The sequence below is a fragment of the Salvelinus sp. IW2-2015 genome, linkage group LG33 (genome assembly GCF_002910315.2).
Source record: "Salvelinus sp. IW2-2015 linkage group LG33, ASM291031v2, whole genome shotgun sequence".
Taxonomy (NCBI): Eukaryota; Metazoa; Chordata; class Actinopteri; order Salmoniformes; family Salmonidae; genus Salvelinus; species Salvelinus sp. IW2-2015.
Window position 1 is genome coordinate 34,553,103 of NC_036872.1, and position 19,128 is coordinate 34,572,230.

At 43.0% G+C, this 19,128-nt stretch overlaps 1 protein-coding gene across 3 annotated transcripts; it reads right to left on the reverse strand.

Annotated features, from left to right (window-relative positions):
- Positions 1-1,411: 1,411 nt before the first annotated feature.
- LOC111957666 (ubiquitin-associated domain-containing protein 1) lies at positions 1,412-13,528 on the reverse strand. 3 transcript variants are annotated; one of them, XM_023978582.1, is made up of 11 exons: positions 13,093-13,528; positions 12,590-12,710; positions 12,249-12,322; positions 11,927-12,031; positions 11,650-11,694; positions 11,447-11,549; positions 8,157-8,265; positions 7,639-7,912; positions 7,254-7,340; positions 6,122-6,260; positions 1,412-5,989 (listed from the first exon to the last, which is right to left on the reverse strand). In XM_023978582.1, exons 1-11 carry the CDS (start codon positions 13,228-13,230, stop codon positions 5,874-5,876), a joined length of 1,311 nt encoding a protein of 436 aa, XP_023834350.1. In that variant the 5' UTR covers positions 13,231-13,528; the 3' UTR covers positions 1,412-5,873. The 3 variants fall into 3 exon arrangements, with proteins under 3 accessions (XP_023834350.1, XP_023834349.1, XP_023834351.1); XM_023978581.1 differs by having other exon boundaries at positions 11,927-12,034; XM_023978583.1 differs by lacking the exon at positions 11,650-11,694 and having other exon boundaries at positions 11,927-12,034.
- Positions 13,529-19,128: the final 5,600 nt, after the last annotated feature.

Genomic DNA, 19,128 nt, shown 5'->3' on the forward strand with positions numbered 1-19,128 from the left:
TTGGCTGATGATAGTAAAGTGTTTGGCAAACAGTTTGAAAACATGTCCCTGCCTGGAGGGAACACCAGGTGCAGGAAGGACAGTGGCAGGGACAGGAGGGATGGGAGGGACAGAAGGGACAGTGGTAGGGACGGGAGGGGTGGTGGCCGGGACAGGAGTGACAGGAAGGACAGTGGAAGGGACAGGAAGTATGGGAGGGACGGTGGCAGGGACCGGAGGGATGGTAGGGACCGTGGTATTGGGAGGGACGCTGTGGAATAACAAGAAGGCTTTCAGGGGCCGGACGATGACACCAAATGACTGCTTCTCTCTCACACACAGGTTATGTCATGAATGCATTTCTATCTGTATCAGGCCAGGCGTACCTGTATGTTGCAGGTGAGTTTTATCCTTGTCCAAGAATCACAGGCAACATCTCTCAATCTCCACCGCCCAGCTGATTGGGTCCACAGCAGCACAGCACCCCCTCCTTCGCGGTGTAGCTCAACCCTCATCAACACCATCTCTCCAGCAGCACAGCACCCCTCCTTAGTGATGTAGCTGAACCTCATCAACACCATCTCTCCAGCAGCACAGCACCCCCTCCTTAGTGATGTAGCTGAACCCTCATCAACACCACTCTCCAGCAGCACAGCACCCCCTCCTTAGTGATGTAGCTGAACCCTCATCAACACCATCTCTCCAGCAGCACAGCACCCCTCCTTAGTGATGTAGCTGAACCCTCATCAACACCATCTCTCCAGCAGCACAGCACCCCCTCCTTAGTGATGTAGCTGAACCCTCATCACACCATCTCTCCAGCAGCACAGCACCCCCTCCTTAGTGATGTAGCTGAACCCTCATCAACACCATCTCTCCAGCAGCACAGCACCCCCTCCTTAGTGATGTAGCTGAACCTTCATCAACACCGTCTCTCCAGCAGCACAGCACACCCTCCTTTGCGTTGTAGCTCAACCCTCAGCAGCACCGTTTCTCCAGCAACACAGACAGAGACAATAAACACACTGCATTGGTCTTGCTGGTGCCTTCAAACCAAAACGCATGAAAAGTGGTGGGGAAAATATGTTGTTCTAACTTTTTCTCTGTCAACATGAGCCCTGTGTTGTATAATGCTGAACCATTGACCAATAGTGTCCTCTAGTGGTCCTTTCTGAGAGTGAGTCACACGTGAACTGGTGGGCAGGATTGTAAAGTAAGTAGTCTCCGATTCACTCAGACACTAACTGCTAGGCTGTTCAGGCCTCAAGCCACCCAGTCCAACAAAGCAAGGTCACAACACCTTATGGAACAGTAGCATCTATCCGAAATTGATCAAGTAGCCTACTTCCTTGACAGGATGGAAAGGAACTGTAAAGATGCTGTTGTATTTCAGAAGACAATGAAACACAAAATTTGACCTCTCTCGCATCAGTTAAATTCAAAAGCCTTTAATTGGTACTACATTTGAGTAGTGATGTTACAAAGCTTTTCACATTTTCCACAGGTGAGAAGTGAACAAATTCACATGAATATGACCCGGAGTGAGAAACTAGATCAGGTCGCGGTTTCCCAAAAGCATCTTAAGGCCACGTTCATTGAACTTAGCCTTAAAGCTGCAATCAGCAGTAGACACAATAACAAAGTGGCCTCCCCACCGCTGGTTCAGGTAAAAAGCTGAGGGATAGGGCTGGAGAATGTAAGGACTGATCATACATGATATCAAAATTATAGTTTTAACAACATTTTGAGGCAATATAGTGTTTGTTTAGATGTTCATTGTTTACAAASACTGGTGTAAAACAAGCTTATATTTTGGTTCTGATGGGGTATAACAGTTAATCTACGCTCATGAAGCATTTATGAATTATATCATTCAAGAATCAATGGGTACATATCAACTTCTATGTCCAAAAATGGGATGCAGCAACTGCTGATTGCCCTAAACTTTGATGCTTGCAGATCTGAAACGGTCTGGATAGGCATAACCAGTGTAGTAGTGGTGGAGCTTACACCATATTCCTCTACTCCTTACGTATCTGCAAACATGCTAAGGTCAGATCCACGTACTGGTTAGGACCAAGGGCGTAGGGAGTATATTGGGACCAACTGCAAGACAAGAGTTGGGCAAACTGAGAGGAGTAAGTTAATGACCAGACAAATACCATATACCAAGTATCTGTGCTACTTGTCAGGTGTCAGTGCTGTTATCCAATCAACAGACAACAGAACGGTCAGATGCCAGTGCTGTTACCTAATCAATAGACAACAGAACAGTGGTGTTTGAGTGCTTTGACTTAATCAACAGAACTGTCAGGTGTCAGTGTTGTTCCCTAATCAACAGAACTGTCAGGTGTCAGTACCGCACACAACATGCAACCTGAGAACACTGCTTTAGTGAAGACACATGAAGCAGCACAGGCCAGTGATGTCAGATACTTTGCTTAATAAATGCTATTAGTGGTGCCATAGTAAAAATGTCAATATGTTTCAACATTAGATAACCTGCAGCATAGTCTAMGCTGGCTAATGCTAGAACAGAATGGCATCCAGGCTATAGATTAATTCACATCTATAAAAAAAACACAGTCTCATCGGTATGAAATGCATTGAGCAACTATGATTCTCTCTCTCTCTCTCGTTAACAGGTCCACACTATCTAAGGGAGATMAAACATTCCCCCCATTTCAGGTAAACAAAGCACAGGATCCAAAAGAAAACAGCAACAGAAATGCTTTTAATGTAACTGTGATTTGAATGACAGTAGCCCCGAGGGCGAGGCTAGTCGGTTTAACAGAATGAGAGAGTATATTGCATAGGTTGTTAATACCGGACAGTATAGTATGGAACCCAGTAAAAACAATCCAACTGCCAAGATGACTCTCACACACTAAAAATACCCCTTAAGCACTGATCAAATACCAATCTAGCCTATCAGCTCCTGACGGCTGAAGTTTGTACCTAGAGTCTTCTACCTTTCAGTCTCTGCAGTTGGGAAATACATGATTTGATATTGGATTACTATGAAAAACAAAAAACGGTCCATGTTGTTATAACAAATAACACTAGCCATGATAMAAAACTCTGCCACAGCATCCTAGACCTGTATACAGAAAGGCTGCCAATGTAGTCTCCTCTTCCATCTATACAAATGCTTTGAACATTCAAAAATGCTACTTTGCTCGACAGATCCGTGACCTGCTAGTGAAAAACGTATTTTCTGAAAATGTGTATAGATCTATTTTGTAAAGAAATTGTAATTCAATAACTTGAAGTGCAAATTTCAGATTCTCTAAAATGTAATATTAATAAGAGCAAGTAACTATTTTGGCTAAAATATAAATAAACACACAATTCAAGCAAATACTTCTCCATTAAAAAACATTTAAATAATTGTGAAATATTGCATTTTACCAAACCATACTTAGTGACYCTCTGTTCAATAAGCCAGGTTATCATGGATCAGTGAAAGTCTTCAGGCAAATGTTTGCACAACAGGAGTAGAGATTTGCCTCATGGTGGCATAGCTAGAAAAAAACAGCCTCCCTGAGCAAAGTCACATCAACACTACAATTCAAATATTGAATAAAACACTCAAAGCTTGGCAAAACACACCATGCATCCTTCATGTTCTTCTTTTAGATMAAATTCACAATGAAAACAAAGTCTTTGTCCCAAATGGCACCTTAATCCCTAYTAGTGCACTACTTTTGACCAGGACCCATAGGGCTCTGGTCAATACTAGTGCACTATTTAGGGAACATGGTGCATTTGGGAAGCACACTAAGAGCCCCATAAATCAGTCATATTGAATCATATGTAACAAAAGCAGTACTAGTGTTTCTGGGAAGTCACTTATTGTTATTATAAATTACTGTCAAAGGATATAGAATAAACATACAGCCTCACTAACCCATTGCATTTCACACATTCCTAACACTCCAATCAAATATGTATTCTAACAAGTCTACAAAACTCAAGTCCATCTATAGATTCTAGCTATTGCACAACAAGTTACTGTATTATTGTAGTTTGAACTGGTCTGTCTGATGACAAGGCAAGTCATCTCACAGTCAATAATAATAAGTTCATGTTTTGGTTAAACAGCTCACATCTACTTTGCTCTCGAAAGTACAACGGCCCACCACTAGACTAGGGGTTTTACTTAGCTCAGTATACCACTGCATGTAAAATTCTTCAATGCATTGGGTTACATGTTGATACCWAGTTTGCTTCATTGCAGGAAGGAATGATACACCTTCACATCACTTAAAACAACTACCTTTGAATAATTTGTGATGTTCGTGGATCAAGCCTCAATTTCCCCTGAAACCTATCATACTGTATTCTGGTCCCAGATCTGTTGTTGCTCTTGTCAGCTCCATTGCTCATTGTCAAGCCAAATATGGGTTGACACAARCAGTGACAATGAGTTGGCATGATAGCACAAACAGACTGGCACTCAGGCCAACCATACCACCCATTGGCAGAAAATGTATTTCTCAGGAGTTCCGGGAYTAATATTTTGCCTGCTGCAGTGAGCTGTGGTAAGAGTATTGAGAACAGGCGCAGAATCAGAGCACATTGAGAATTTATACATAGGTCTCGAGATAAAGCAGGACCAAAGACCATTATTACACAGACTTGACTTCACAGACACTAAAAAGACAGCTTATAATACTACACTTTTCTAAAAATAGGCAACAACAAAAAATGTAGCAGTTAAATAAATATTTGGGAGAAGCACAAAGAAAATGTCCTCCTTTACTTTTCCACATCTTTTGAGTAGTGACTCACAGCAGGCAGTAGGTTCCCAAGGTTGAACAGAGTGAGAGGTAAAGTGTCTGACCACCCACATCCACCTGGGGTGCATTCATTAGTGCCAGTGTAGTAAAACATTTTACAATGAAAACGAGAATTTCTATTGGACAAATTCAGATAGGCCCTTTCCCGTTTCAATCCATTTGCTTCTGTTTGCTTCCTACTGAACACACCCCTGTACCTCTACACTCTACTGACGGTGATAAGCACAACCGTTGCCCTCTAACATCACCTGGGGCTTAATCATTCAGAAAGATGAACAGTAACAAAACGTTCAGATAGAAATACATCATTTAGAACATACATTCTTCTTTGTCAGAGAGAGAATCCATCATGTCAGTTCTATATGTTACATTTCTATCTACATTTAAGTAATTTATTAGARGCTCTTATCCAGAGGGACTTACAGTAGTGAGGGCATACATTTTCATACTGTTACCCTGTGGGAATGTTGCAGATGGTGCCACACGGGACCATCTGCAACATTCTGAACGTTTCAACCTTTTGAACACACCCCTGGCTAGTACTGAATCCTGGTTCCCTCGACACACAACAGTTAGGGTGCATGTTCACATGCAGACCCGTCTTCAACCAAATGATACGGACTTGACTGCTTGCCCTGAAGTCATTCGCCTTTGATGAAATGTAGCAATTTAAGGAAACAAATGAAACTGTAATTGATATTTAAATATCGCAAAACATACAAAAACTGATTTTAAAGTGTAAACATTGTTTTGATGCCTGATGGTCATTTTTTTAGGTACATGGATAAATTATTTTAAATAAATCATGTAGGTCTTAACTATAAATTGTTCTTATTAAAATGTAAAAAACAACAATTTTTATAATAATTTTTATAATCATGTTCATGTTAACATTGTTCTTTTTTCTGTGGTATAAATAGATATATCTGTCACATCTCCGTCTTCTGAACTCTTACATTTACACATCTTCTCCGGCTTTGACTTTTCAAGGCGAAAACAATACTTGTCACAGCCGTGCGCACACACACACACACACACACGCGCGCCTACATACAAATGCACACGCCTACACACACACCGTTTGTGCAGTGTCTACGTGCGGTTGAGTGTCTGGAAGATTCTGGAGATCTGCAGCATGACAGGCCCAGTCTCAGGGTCGTTCATCCACTGGGTGCTGTTCAGAGGGTTCTCCAACATGTCCTCAAACGCTGCATAAAGACAAGGGTTTTAGAGGCTAACCTGCTGTGTGACCCTACAGTACACACAACAGAAAACCTAATCAAATGCTAACACACATTAAAAAGCTCCTTGTGTTTGTGTGTAACKGCTGTCGCTCCTACCCAGCAGTGTTTTGGGGTTGGTGAGGCCCAGCTGGACCACGGGGTTCTCCAGGATGGCCTGGAACAGAGGACTGTTGGTGTCGATGCCCTTATCCAGGTCCTCTGGAGACGGCTTCCTGTCCCCCAGCAGCCACTCACACTGCAGGATGACAACACGATAAGCAATCAGCAGCCACTCACTCTGCWAACACGTTAACCAATCAGCAACCATTTACTCACACAGAAGGACAACAAGATGTTTAGATCAGTTAGTCAACTTCTCTGAAACTAGGATGGTCAATAGAGAATCAGGTCTCGATCCCAATGACAACATGGCCAAAGGGCGTGAAAAACAGTTAAATCATTCCTTCCTCTCTTGTATAAATTCATTTATTCTGCATCTAGAATGTCTCATTGAATACAAGACGAGCGCATCATATAGATAGAAGATAGAGTGCTCCTGAAAGACCTAAGTGTCATATACTTCATGCTAGCAGATACCTATAGACTTCCAGTCACTGCGCTAACGGTAGTTAGCATTGGCTCTCAAAACTCCCTTCATTCCAGTTCTCTGCTGCCAATGACTGGAACAAACTACAAAAATCTCTGAAACTGGAAACACTTATCTCCCTCACTAGCTTTAAGCACCAGCTGTCAGAGCAGCTCACAGATTACTGCACCTGTACATAGCCCATCTATAATTTAGCCCAAATAACTACCTCTCCCCCTACTGTATTTATTTATATATTTAGCTCCTTTGCACCCCATTATTTCTATCTCGACTTTGCACATTCTTCCACTGCAAATCTACCATTCCAGTGTTTTACTTGCTATATTGGATTTACTTCGCCACCATGGCCTTTTTTTGCCTTTACCTCCCTTATCTCACCTCATTTGCTCACATTGTATATAGACTTATTTTTCTACTGTATTATTGACTATGTTTTTTTTACTCCATGTGTCACTCTGTGTTGTTGTATGCGTCGAACTGCTTTGCTTTATCTTGGCCAGGTCGCAATTGTAAATGAGAACTTGTTCTCAACTTGCCTACCTGGTTAAATAAAGGTGAAATAAATAAATAAAATACTGGACAGACATAAAAATGGTATCCACGAGTTCATCTGACTATGGGAAAGTATCCCTTTAAACTTACCGCAGCGTCCTGTTGGTTGTTGTTGACTCTCAGAGCATCGACCACCTCCTTCTCATCGAAACCCATCTCCATTAAAGCAATGACTGCCTGCAGAGTTAGACAGCAAAGAGTCTACTCATTCATCTGTGTGAGTTAACAGTTTATATAGTCAATACTTTCATTCCACAAGACATTTGTCATTATTCTATCAAGCTTTTGTAACAATATGATCAATAGAGTTTTATCACACCACGAGTCCAATAATCACAACACAGGTGGCATTCAGCAACCGAGTCCATAACTGAACGGCATCACATTACAAACACTTTGTGTAAGCTAGCTACATGTATCAGTGTTAGCTTGGTACATCCCAGGCCAGGCCATTGGTACCCACAGTAACACTCACCCGTGAGTCGGGCCTGAACTCTCTTTTCCTTCGGATTCTCTTGAAGATCTCAGTGAGCTCGTCCTGCCTGGCTCCGGTGGCAGCGTCGTCTGTGCTGGTCTGTGAGAGGGTGCGGAGGAGGCTGGGACGGAAAGCGGAGGCCGAGATAGAATGGACCAGGGGGGGTGCTGTGGCCCCTACTGCTCCTGGGGTGTCCTGGCCAGGCAGGGGGGTGTCCACCGTGGGGTCATCTACATGCTCAATCAGCCACTCCATGGCCTGGGTCACCGACATGCTGCAGGATGGAGGCAGTGAAAGAGGGGCATGGTTAAAACTGTCCTTTCTGTTTCTGTCATTTCACACTCTTCAGTTCAGATATGGCTCTCTTGTTGTGATTCAAACAACTGGCGATTCTGTATACACTTCACTGATGTGACCACTGACCAGTAGCATGGATGTAAGACTACACTCGTTGTGTCAGTGATTCCGATGTAGAGTCTGACTCCTGCTGCTGCTAAGTATAATTGATTGTAACTCACTGATTGAGTCTGAGAGCTTTGATGGCTCTGCTCTCAGGGAAACCCATCTCAGTCAGCTGCTGAAGGGCCGTCTCATCCACCCGGTCCTCATCATCCTCATCCAGCATGGCTGACAATCACACACAGACACACATTGTTAGTGAACTTGAATAATAGTATAATACAGTTGTCACGAATAGCCTCGGTCAGTATTCCAAAATTGTGTAGCTGGTCKGCACTCAAAAAGGAGATTCAAGGTTTCTTTTTAGTAATTATTTAATTTAGGGMTAGGTAGATAGACAAATGTTTCAGCCTTAGTTAGTGTCATTCAAAAGTAACAATATATACTCTTTATATACAAAAGTATGTGAACACCCCTTCAAAATGTGTGGATTCGGCTATTTCAGCCATACCCATTGCTGACAGGTGTATAACATCGGGCACACAGCCATGCAATCTCCATTGACAAACATTGGCAGTAGAATGGCTTTAATGAAGAGCTCAGTGACTTTCAACGTGGCACCGTCATAGGATGCCACCTTTCCAACAAGTCAGTTCCTCAAATATCTGCCCTGCTAAAGCTGCCCCGGTCAACTGTAAGCGCTGTTATTGTGAAGTGGAAACATCTATGAGCAGCAACGGCTCAGCCGCGAAGCGGTAGGCCACACTAGCTCACAGAACAGGACSGCAGAGTGCTGAAGCGCATAGTGAGTAAAAATCATGTTCTCGGTTGCAACACTCACTACAGAGTTCCAAATTGCCTCTGGAAGCAACGTCAGCACAATAACTGTTCATAGGAAGCTTCATGAAATGTGTTTCCATGGCCGAGCAGCCYCACACAAGCCTAAGATCACAATGCACAATGCCAACCGCCGGCTGGAGTGGTGTACGCCATTGTACTCTGGAGCAGCGGAAACACGTTCTCTGGAGTGATGAATCACGTTTCACCATCTGGCAGTTCGACGGACAAATCTGGGTTTGGCGAATGCCAGGAGAATGCTACTTGCCCCGATGCATTGTGCCAACTGTAAAGTTTGGCGGAGGAGGAATAATGGTCTGGAGCTGTTTTTCGTGGTTTGGGCTAGGCCCCTTAGTTACAGTGAAGGGAAATCTTAACGCGACAGCATACAATGACATCCTAGACTATCCTGTGCTTCCAACTTTGTGGCAACAGTTTGGGGAAGGCCCTTTCCTGTTTCAGCATAACAATGCCCCCGTGCACAAAGCGAGGTCCATACAGAAATGGTTTGTTGAGATCAGTGTGGAAGAACTTCACTGTCCTGCACAGAGCCCTGACCTTAACTCCATCGAACACCTTTGGGATGAATTGGAACGCTGAATGCGAGCCAGGCCTAGTCGCCCAACATCAGTGCCTAACCTCACGAACGCTCGTGGCTGAATGGAAGCAAGTCCCAGCAGCAATGTTGCAACATCTAGTGGAAAACCTTGCCAGAAGCATGGAGATTGTTATAGCAGCAAAGGGCGGACCAACTCCATATTAATGCCCATGATTTTGGAATGAGATGTTCGACGAGCAGGTGTCCACATACTTGTGGTTATGTAATACATGCGTATGTGTGTGTGTGTGTGTGTATATATATACACACACACAGTTGAAGTCAGAAGTTTACATACACCTTAGCCAAATGCATTTAAACTCAGTTCTTCACAATTCCTGACATTTAATCAGAGTAAAAATGCCCTGTCTTAGGTCAGTTAGGATCACCACTTTATTTTAAGAATGTGAAATGTCAGAATAATAGTAGAGAGAATTATTTATTTCAGCTTTTATTTCTTTCATCACATTCCCAGTGGGTCAGAAGTTTACAAACACTCAATTAGTATTTGGTAGCATTGCCTTTAAATTGTTTAACTGGGTCAAACGTTTTAGGTAGGCTTCCACAAGCTTCCCACAATTAATTGGGTAAATTTTGTCTCATTCCTCCTGACAGAGCTGGTGTAACTGAGTCAGGTTTGTAGGCATCCTTGCTCGCACACACTGTCAGTTCTGCCCACCAATTTTCTATAGGATTGAGGTCAGGGCTTTGTGATGGCCACTCCAATACCTTGACTTTGTTGTCCTTAAGCCATTTTGCCACAACTTTGGAAGTATGCTTGGGGTCATTGTCCATTTGGAAGACCCATTTGCAACCAAACTTTAACTTCCTGACTGATGTCTTGAGATGTTGCTTCAATATATCCACATAATTGTCCTTCCTCATGATGCCATCTATTTTGTGAAGTACATCAGTCCCTCCTGCAGCAAAGCACCCCACAACATGATGCTGCCAACCCCGTGCTTCACGGTTGGGATGGTGTTCTTCGGCTTGCAAGCCTCCCCCTTTTTCCTCCAAACATAACAATTGTCATTATGGTCAAACTGTTCTATTTTTGTTTCATCAGACCAGAGGACATTTCTCCAAAAAGCATGATCTCTTTCRCCATGTGCTGTTGCAAACCATAGTCTGGCTTTTTTATGGCGGTTTTGGAGCAGTGGCATCTTCCTTGCTGAGCGGCCTTTCAGGTAATGTCGATATAGGACTCGTTTTACTGTGGATATAGATACTTTTGTACCCGTTTCCTCCAGCATCTTCACAAGGTCCTATGCTGTTGTTCTGGGATTGATTTGCATTTTTCGCACCAAAGTACGTTCATCTCTAGGAGACAGAACTTCCTGACGGTACAGATGGCTGCGTGGTCCCATGGTGTTTATACTGGGTACTTTGTTTGTACGATGAAGCGGGTACCTTCAGGCGTTTGGAAATTGCTCCCAAGGATGAACAGACTTGTGGAGGTCTACAATGTTTTTTTCTAAGGCTTGGCTGATTTCTTTTGATTTTCCCATGTGTAAAGCAAAGAGGCACTGAGTTTGAAGGTAGGCCTTGAAATACATCCACATGTACACCTCCAATTGACTCAAATTATGTTCAATTAGCCTATCAGAAGCTTCTAAAGCATGACATTATTTTTTGCTGGAATTTTCCAAGCTGTTTAAAGGCACAGTCAACTTAGTGTATATAAACTTCTGACCCACTGGAATTGTGATACAGTAAATTATAAGTGAAATAAGGTGTCTGTAAACAATTGTTGGAAAAATGTATTGAGTCATGCACAAAGTAGATGTCCTAACCAACTTGCCAAAACTATAGTTTGTTAACAAGAAATTTCTGGATTGGTTGAAAAACGAGTTTTAATGACTCAAACCTAAGTATTTGTAAACTTCTGACATATATATATATTCCCTAACCAGTCAGCCAAGGCAGTTGTAAAGGCAAATGTTTTTGGAGTGTAACAGCGTCTGCATGTTGTACCATTGGCCTTTTTGAAGAGCTCCACAGCATCAGGATTCAAGGCGAGAAGCTTCTGGGCCACTTCAATGAGAGAGACAAGGATTTTCCTAAGCTCCGTCTGAAACTGAAGGAAAATGTACACACATGCACATATAAACAATAATTAATACTCTATTTTTTGGACTGAGGTTCATGGCATAACATTTAGAGCATTATCAACTTGCCAGGTCTCCCGTGGGAATGAGGTCTTCTGACCTCAATGGGATTTCCTAATTAAATAAAGGGTTACATAAACATAAAATCTTAGCATCAGAAATGTAGAACAGGCTATGATATGATAAACTTCACTCATTTTAACCTGCCTCTGATTATTGTGCAGACCCATGAAATTCAGGACTAGTTGAATTTCAGTACAATAGTCAGTGGAACACTCCTCCAGTGCTTTTGAACCATGCATTCGGCCAGGTTATTTACAATAGTGTACAATCCTACTGTACATACGTCTCTGATGTTGTGCTGGGTGACAGTGCGGTCAGTGTGGCGGGTGGACAGGCCAGCGGTGGCCTTCAGGATAGCTTCCTTATCTGGAGCCTTGTTATCTTGCTTCTTCTGACAGACAGGGAGGAATCCCACACAGACAATAATCGCAGACAGTACAAATAGTTAGATGTAAGAAGTTTGTTGAATTACTTGTCCATGGTTCTATCCGTATTAGCAATCCATTAAACATTTGTCTGATGATCAGTGCCTATTTAGTTTCAGCGCTGAYTTAGATAACCCACAAAACAATACAATTAAACAAGAGTAAATAAATCAGTTTTACCTTCTCCTCTGCAGATATATCCGCCATTTTCGGAGGGGGTGGCGGTGGTCTCTTCTTTATCAGTAGAAGAACATCTAAAACCGAAGGAATCACTGTAACTTCCGAGCATAATGGCTATTGTTGTATTGATTGTATACCGTTGTATTTGAACTTTGTGTGACTGTCCTTGTCTAACAGTGTATCAGTGTTTTGTTGCTTGTCATGTTTTGTGTGGACCCCTGGAACAGTAGCTGCTGCTTCTGCAAAAGCTAATAGGGAGCCAAATAAACAAATAACAATCACTAAATGTTTGTGGTGAAAATGTAAACATTGAGACAACTTTGTGACATCCATACGATTACCTTTATCTTTTAAATTTTCATCTGAAACGGTTTTTGTTTCCATGAGGATCCTCTCTGTGGCAGCATGGACAAGTTTGTGGTGTGTGAGTGTTTTGGGGTCTTCAAGACTTCCATGTACATACTGAAAAACAATCAAACCCCAACATTATCCCACAGGCAGAAACAATTAGCAGTACTTTTACCCTGGTAAAATACTAGCTACAGTGTCATAAGCAGTTTGTAATTGGTCATGTATAGATAGGCTAGCTAGACCTACATCAATAGCCAGACTCGTTTCGAAAGGTACCAATTATTTCTGCGTTACACTAGGAGCATTGTGCCTAGTTTGCAGGTTTAGAGGCTAGACAGCTTGCGAGCCAACTTGCTAAATTATAAATAGCAGTGTCTACCCAGTTACTATAAATACGGAACCACTGACAATTTCAACTGGGCCTGCAAACAGCTACAATTTCACCACGGGCAAACACCAATGAGCAAGCAGGAAAATAAACACACAAACATACATGTTTCAAGCACTTCTCTTTGAGTTTTTCAATAGTGGTATCCTCTGTAACTTCTTCCAACCACTCCGTACCCTCCATTGTACAAATATGGATTTTTAATATTTTTCCAGCGAATATCTTCTCTTCTTGCACAAACATAGCTGTAGCCTTGGTGTGTAGCTAGATAGCTACCAGTCCAGTGATGTTGGCTTGCTGTTACGGCTAGCTTGCTAACGTTAGCGCGCTAACTGGCGTCTTCGAAAACCAGCGACAACAGTGCAAACGCCTGCACTTTTGATTTTCAGACCATTTTCAGACAGTCTGGTCGTAATTTAACGAAATAGCAGTCTACTGACGTTATTTCGCTAAAAATATTTGTTTACTTTCCTTGAAGAGTCGAGCKCTCCGCCGAAGACCATATTTTGTTGGTAATGATTGACCTCTGAACCCAGGCAACGTAGTGTTGGCCCTGTGCATAGTGGGAGTTGTAGTTACGTTACATCTTAAATCCTTCTTTGCAATATCCTTTTTTTGGACTTATACATTTCTAACCATTGATTATTTAAGAATATAACTTATAAATGCCTTATGAGCTTAGTTCAACTGTTGAACCCGGCAATGAYAATCCCAAAAATCCAATGGCTACCCTGACAATTTYCATTGACCCCCTTTTATTTGCACTGACTCTCTTGCACTGGCTCTATGCACATACACATACACACTCACACAAATACACASTTTCACAGTCTTCACATAGGCTTCTGCTCATCTGTTTATTATCTATCCTGATTGCCTAGTCACTTTTACCTCTACCTGCATCAAATKAAATTTTATTTGTCACKTGCTCTGAAAATGTGTAGACCTTACCGTGAAATGCTTACTTACAAGCCCTTAACCAACAATACAGTTCAAGAAAGAGTTAAGAAAACATTTACTAAATAAACTAGTAAATACAATAACGAGGCTATATACAGGGGGTTCCGGTATAAGTCAATGTGCGGGGGTACAGGTTAGTCAAGTTATTTTGTACATGAAGGTAGGTAGGGTACAGGTTAGTCAAGTTATTTTGTACATGAAGGTAGGGGTAAAATGACAATGCATAGATAATAAACAGTGAGTAGCAACAGTGTAAAAACAAAGGGGGGTGGGGGTCAATTTAAATAGTCCGGGTAGCCATTTTATTAATTGTTCAGCAGTCTTGGGGGTAGAAGCTGTTAAGGAGCCTTTTGGTCCTAGACTTGGCACTCCGGTACCMCTTGCCGTGTGTTAGCAGAGAGAACAGTCTATGACTTGGGTGACTGGGGCCTTTGACAATTTTTTGGGCCTTCCTCTGACACCACCTAGTAAATAGGTCCTGGATGGTAGGAAGCTTGGCCCCAGTGATGTACTGGGCCATACGCACTACCCTCTGTAGCGCCTTACGGTCAGATGCCGAGCAGTTGCCATACCAGGCGGTGATGCAACCGGTCWGGATGCTCTCGATGGTGCAGCTTTAGAACATTTTGAGGATCTGGGGACSCATGCCAAATGTTTTCAATCTCCTAAGGGGAAAKTGTGTTGTCGTGCCCTCTTCACGACTGTCTTGGTATGTTTGGACCATGATAGTTCGTTGGTGATGTGGACACCAAGGAACTTGAAACTCTCAACCCGCTCCACTACAGCCACATCYATTTTAATGGGGGCCTGTTCGCCCTGCCTTTTCCTGTAGTCCACGATCAGCTCCTTTGTCATGCTCACATTGAGGGAGAGGTTGTTGTCCTGACACCACACTGTCAGGTCTCTGACCTCCTCCCTATAGGCTGTCTCATCGTTGTCGGTGATCAGGCCTACCAGTMTTGTGTCGTCAGCAAACTTAATGATGGTGTCSGAGTCGTGTTTGGCCATGCAGTCGTGGGTGAAGATGGAGTACAGTGGGGGACTAAGCATGCACCCCTGAGGGMCCCCAGTCTTGAGGTTCAGCGTGCAGATGTGTTGTTGCCTACTCTTACCACCTGGGGTCGGCCTGTCAGGAAGTCCAGGATCCAGTTGCAAAGGTAGGTGTTMAGTCCCATGGTCCTTAGCTTAGTGATGAGCTTTGTGGGCACTATGGTGTTGAACGCTGAGCTGTAGTCAATGAACAGTATTCTCACATAGGTYTTCCTTTTGTCCAGGTGGGAAAGGGCAGTGTGGAGTGAGATTGAGATTGCGTCATCTGTGGATCTGTTSGGGCAGTATGCAAATTGGAGTGGGTCTAGGGTTTCCGGGATGATGGTGTTGATGTGAGCCACGACCAGACTTTAAAAGCACTTCATMGCTACCGACGTGAGGTTACCTTCGCTTCCTTGGGCATATGTACATAAACTCAGCAAAAAAAGGAAAGTCCTCTCACTGTCAACTGCATTTATTTTCAGCAAACTTAACATGTGTAAATATTTGTATGAACATAACAAGATTCAACAACTGAGACATAAACTGTTCCACAGACATGTGACTAAGAGACATGGAGTAATGTGTCCCTGAACAAAGGGGCGGGGGGTCAAAATCAAAAGTAACAGTCATTATCTGGTGTGGCCACCAGCTGCATTAAGTACTGCAGTGCATCTCCTCTTCATGGACTGCACCAGATTTGCCAGTTCTTGCGGTGAGATGTTACCCCACTCTTCCACCAAGCACCTGCATGTTCCCTGACATTTCTGGGGGGAATGGCCCTAGCCCCAACCCTCCAATCGAACAGTTCCCAAACGTGCCTTATGGGTTGAGATCCGGGCTCTTCGCTGCCATGGCAGAACACTGACATTCCTGTCTTGCAGGAAATCACACACAGAACGAGCAGTATGGCTGGTGGCATTGTCATGCTGGAGGGTCATGTCAGGATGAGCCTGCAGGAAGGGTACCACATGAGGGAGGAGGATGTCTTCCCTGTAATGCACACGTTCAGATTGCCTGCAATGACAACAAGCTCAGTCGATGATGCTGTGACACATCACCCCAGACCATGACGGACCCTCCACCTCCAAATCGATCCCGCTCCAGAGTACAGGCCTCGGTATAAGCTCATTCCTTCGACGATAAATGCAAATCCGACCATCCCCCCTGGTGAGGACAAAACCGCGACTCGTCAGTGAAGAGCACTTTTTTGCCAGTCCTGTCTGGTCCAGCGACTGTGGTTTTGTGCCCATATGTGACGTTGTTGCCGTTATGTCTGGTGAGGACCTGCCTTACAACAGGCCTACAAGCCCTCAGTCCAGCCTCTCTCCAGCCTATTGCGGACAGTCTGAGAACTGATGGAGTGATTGTGCATTCCTGGTGTAACTCGGGCAGTTGTTGTTGCCATCCTGTCCCTGTCCCGCAGTGTGTGATGTTCGGATGTACCGATCTGTGCAGGTGTTGTTACACGTGGTCTGCCACTGCGAGGATGATCATCTGTCCGTTCTGTCTCCCTGAGCGCTGTCTTAGGCGTCTCACGTACGGACATTACAATTTATTGGCCACATCTGCAGTCCTCATGCCTCCTTGTAGCATGCCTAAGGCACGTTCACGCAGATGAGCAGGGACCATGGGCATCTTTCTTTTAGTTTTTTTCAGAGTCAGTAGATAGGCCTCTTTAGTGTCCTAAGTTTTCATAACTGTGACCTTAATGCCTACCGTCTGTAAGCTGTTAGTGTCTTAACGACCGTTCCACAGGTGCATGTTCATTAATTGTTTATGGTTCAAGCATGGGAAACAATGTTTTTATTAACCCTTTACAATGATGATCTGTGAAGTTATTTGGATTTTTACGAATTATCTTTGAAAGATAGGGTCCTGAAAAAGGGACGTTTCTTTTTTGCTGAGTTTATTACCTCAATTACTTTTTAACTCTGCAATGTTCTTAAGGGCTCTTAAGTAAGCATTTCACGGTGAAGTCTCACCTGTTGTATTCGGCGCATTTGACAAATACAATTTGCTTTGAGGGTTTGAAGTTTTAAAATATACGCTTGTTTTTCTTGTTTTTCTAAACAATGTAAATGTAAACAAACACTTTATTGCCTCAAAACATGGTTAAAACTATCATTTGGATATCATGGATGGTCAGTCCTTCAAATCAAATCAAATGTTATTTGTCAATGCTTTGTAAACAACAGGTGTAGACTAACAGTGAAATGCTTACTGACGGGTCCTTTTCCAACAATGCAGAGTTAAAGATAAAATAGAAAAGTAGTGATTCAATGAATAAATACAAATGAATAACATAACAAGTAAAAAATAACGTCTTCATACAGGAAGTACCAGGACCGAGTCAATGTGGAGGGGTACAAGGCAATGAGGTAGCTATGTACATATAGTAGGGTAAAGTGACTAGGCAACAGGATAGATATTAGACTGAGCTGTAGCACAAGCAGCATCTTATGTTGTGAAAGTGTGTGTGTGTGTGTGTGTGTGTGTGTGGTGTGGTGTGTGTGTGTGTGTGTGTGTGTGTGTGTGTGTGGTGTGTGTGTGTGTGTGTGTGTGTGTGTGTGTGTGTGTGTGTGTGTGTGTGTGTGTTCAGTGGTGTAAAGTACTTAGTAACAATACTTGAAAGTACTGCTTAAGTCATTTTTTGAGGTATCTGTACTTTACTTTACTATTTATATTTTTGACAATTTTTACTTTTACTTCACTACATTCCAAAAGAAATTATGTACTTTTTACTCCATACTTTTTCCTCTGAAACCCAAAAGTACAAATACATTTTGAATGCTTAGCAGGACAGGAAAATGGTCTAATTCACACATTTATCAAGAGAATACTCCTGGTCATCCCTACTGCCTTTGACCTGGCGGACTCACTAAACACATGCTTCGTTTGTAAATTATGTCTGAGGTGTGGAGCGTGCCACTGGTTATTCGTGAATTTAAAAAAACAAGAAATGGTGCAGTCTGGTTTGCTTAATATAAGGAATTTTAATTGTTATGTACTTAAGTATATTTAAGCAATTACATTTACTTTTAATACTTAAGTATATTTAAAAACCAAATACTTTTAGACTTTTACTCAAGTAGGATTTTACTGGGTGACTTTTAAGGTATTTTCTATTAAGGTATCTTTACATTTACTCAAGTTGACAATTAGGTCGTTTTCCACACTCTGTTTGTGTGTGTGTGTGGTGTGTGTGTGTGTGTTGTATGTGTGTGTGTGTGTGTGTGTGTGTGGAGATGTGTGTGTGGAGATGTCAGTTTAAGCACTGTAAGTGTGAGTGTGTGGGTAGAGTCCTGTATGTGTGCATTGTGTCAGTGCAAGAGAGTTAGTTAAAAAAAAGGGTCAATGCTGGTAGTCCGGGTAGCCACTTGGTTAGCTCTTTAGCAGCCTTGTTTAGCAGTCTTATGGCTTGGGGGTAGAAGCTGTTCAAGGTCCTGTTGGTTCCAGACTTGGTGCATCGGTATTGCTTGCCGTGCGGTTGCAGAGAGAACAGTCTATGGCTTTGACAATTTTTGGGCCCTTCCTCTGACATCGCCTGGTATAGAGGTCCTGGATGGCAAGCAGCTTGGCCCCAGTGATGTACTGGGTTGTACTCACTACKCTCTGTAACACCTTGCGGTCGGATGCATTGCAGTTGCATTGCAGTTGCCGTACCAAGTGGTGATGCAGCCAGTCAAGATGCTCTCAATTGTGGAGCTGTAGAACTTTCAGGATCTGAGTGCACATGCCAAATATTTTCAGACTCGTGAGAGGGAGAGGTGATGTCGTGCCCTTTTCACAACTGTGTGGGTGTCTGTGGACCATGTTAATTCCTTTGTGATGTGGACACCTAGGAACATGAAGCTCTCGACCCYCTCCAGCCCAGCCCCATACCTGCATCCATAGCTCMATCTATGAATTTGAGAGCGGMTACATTTAACCAGGCCCATCCGGTAGCTTTATACCAAAACAGAGGCTGGGAGACCGCTTAGTTATTGCTTCAATTAAGGATTCTAGCTTTCACCTTGTAGTTTCAAACTCAATCAGCTGTGAAATCCCAAAACTAAAAGCACCACCACAAGAGGGAGATTTTTCCACACTGAGGCAATCCCCTTATACTTTAGCTTCTTTTTTTTTTCAACAGGCCACCTAATTCAGTAT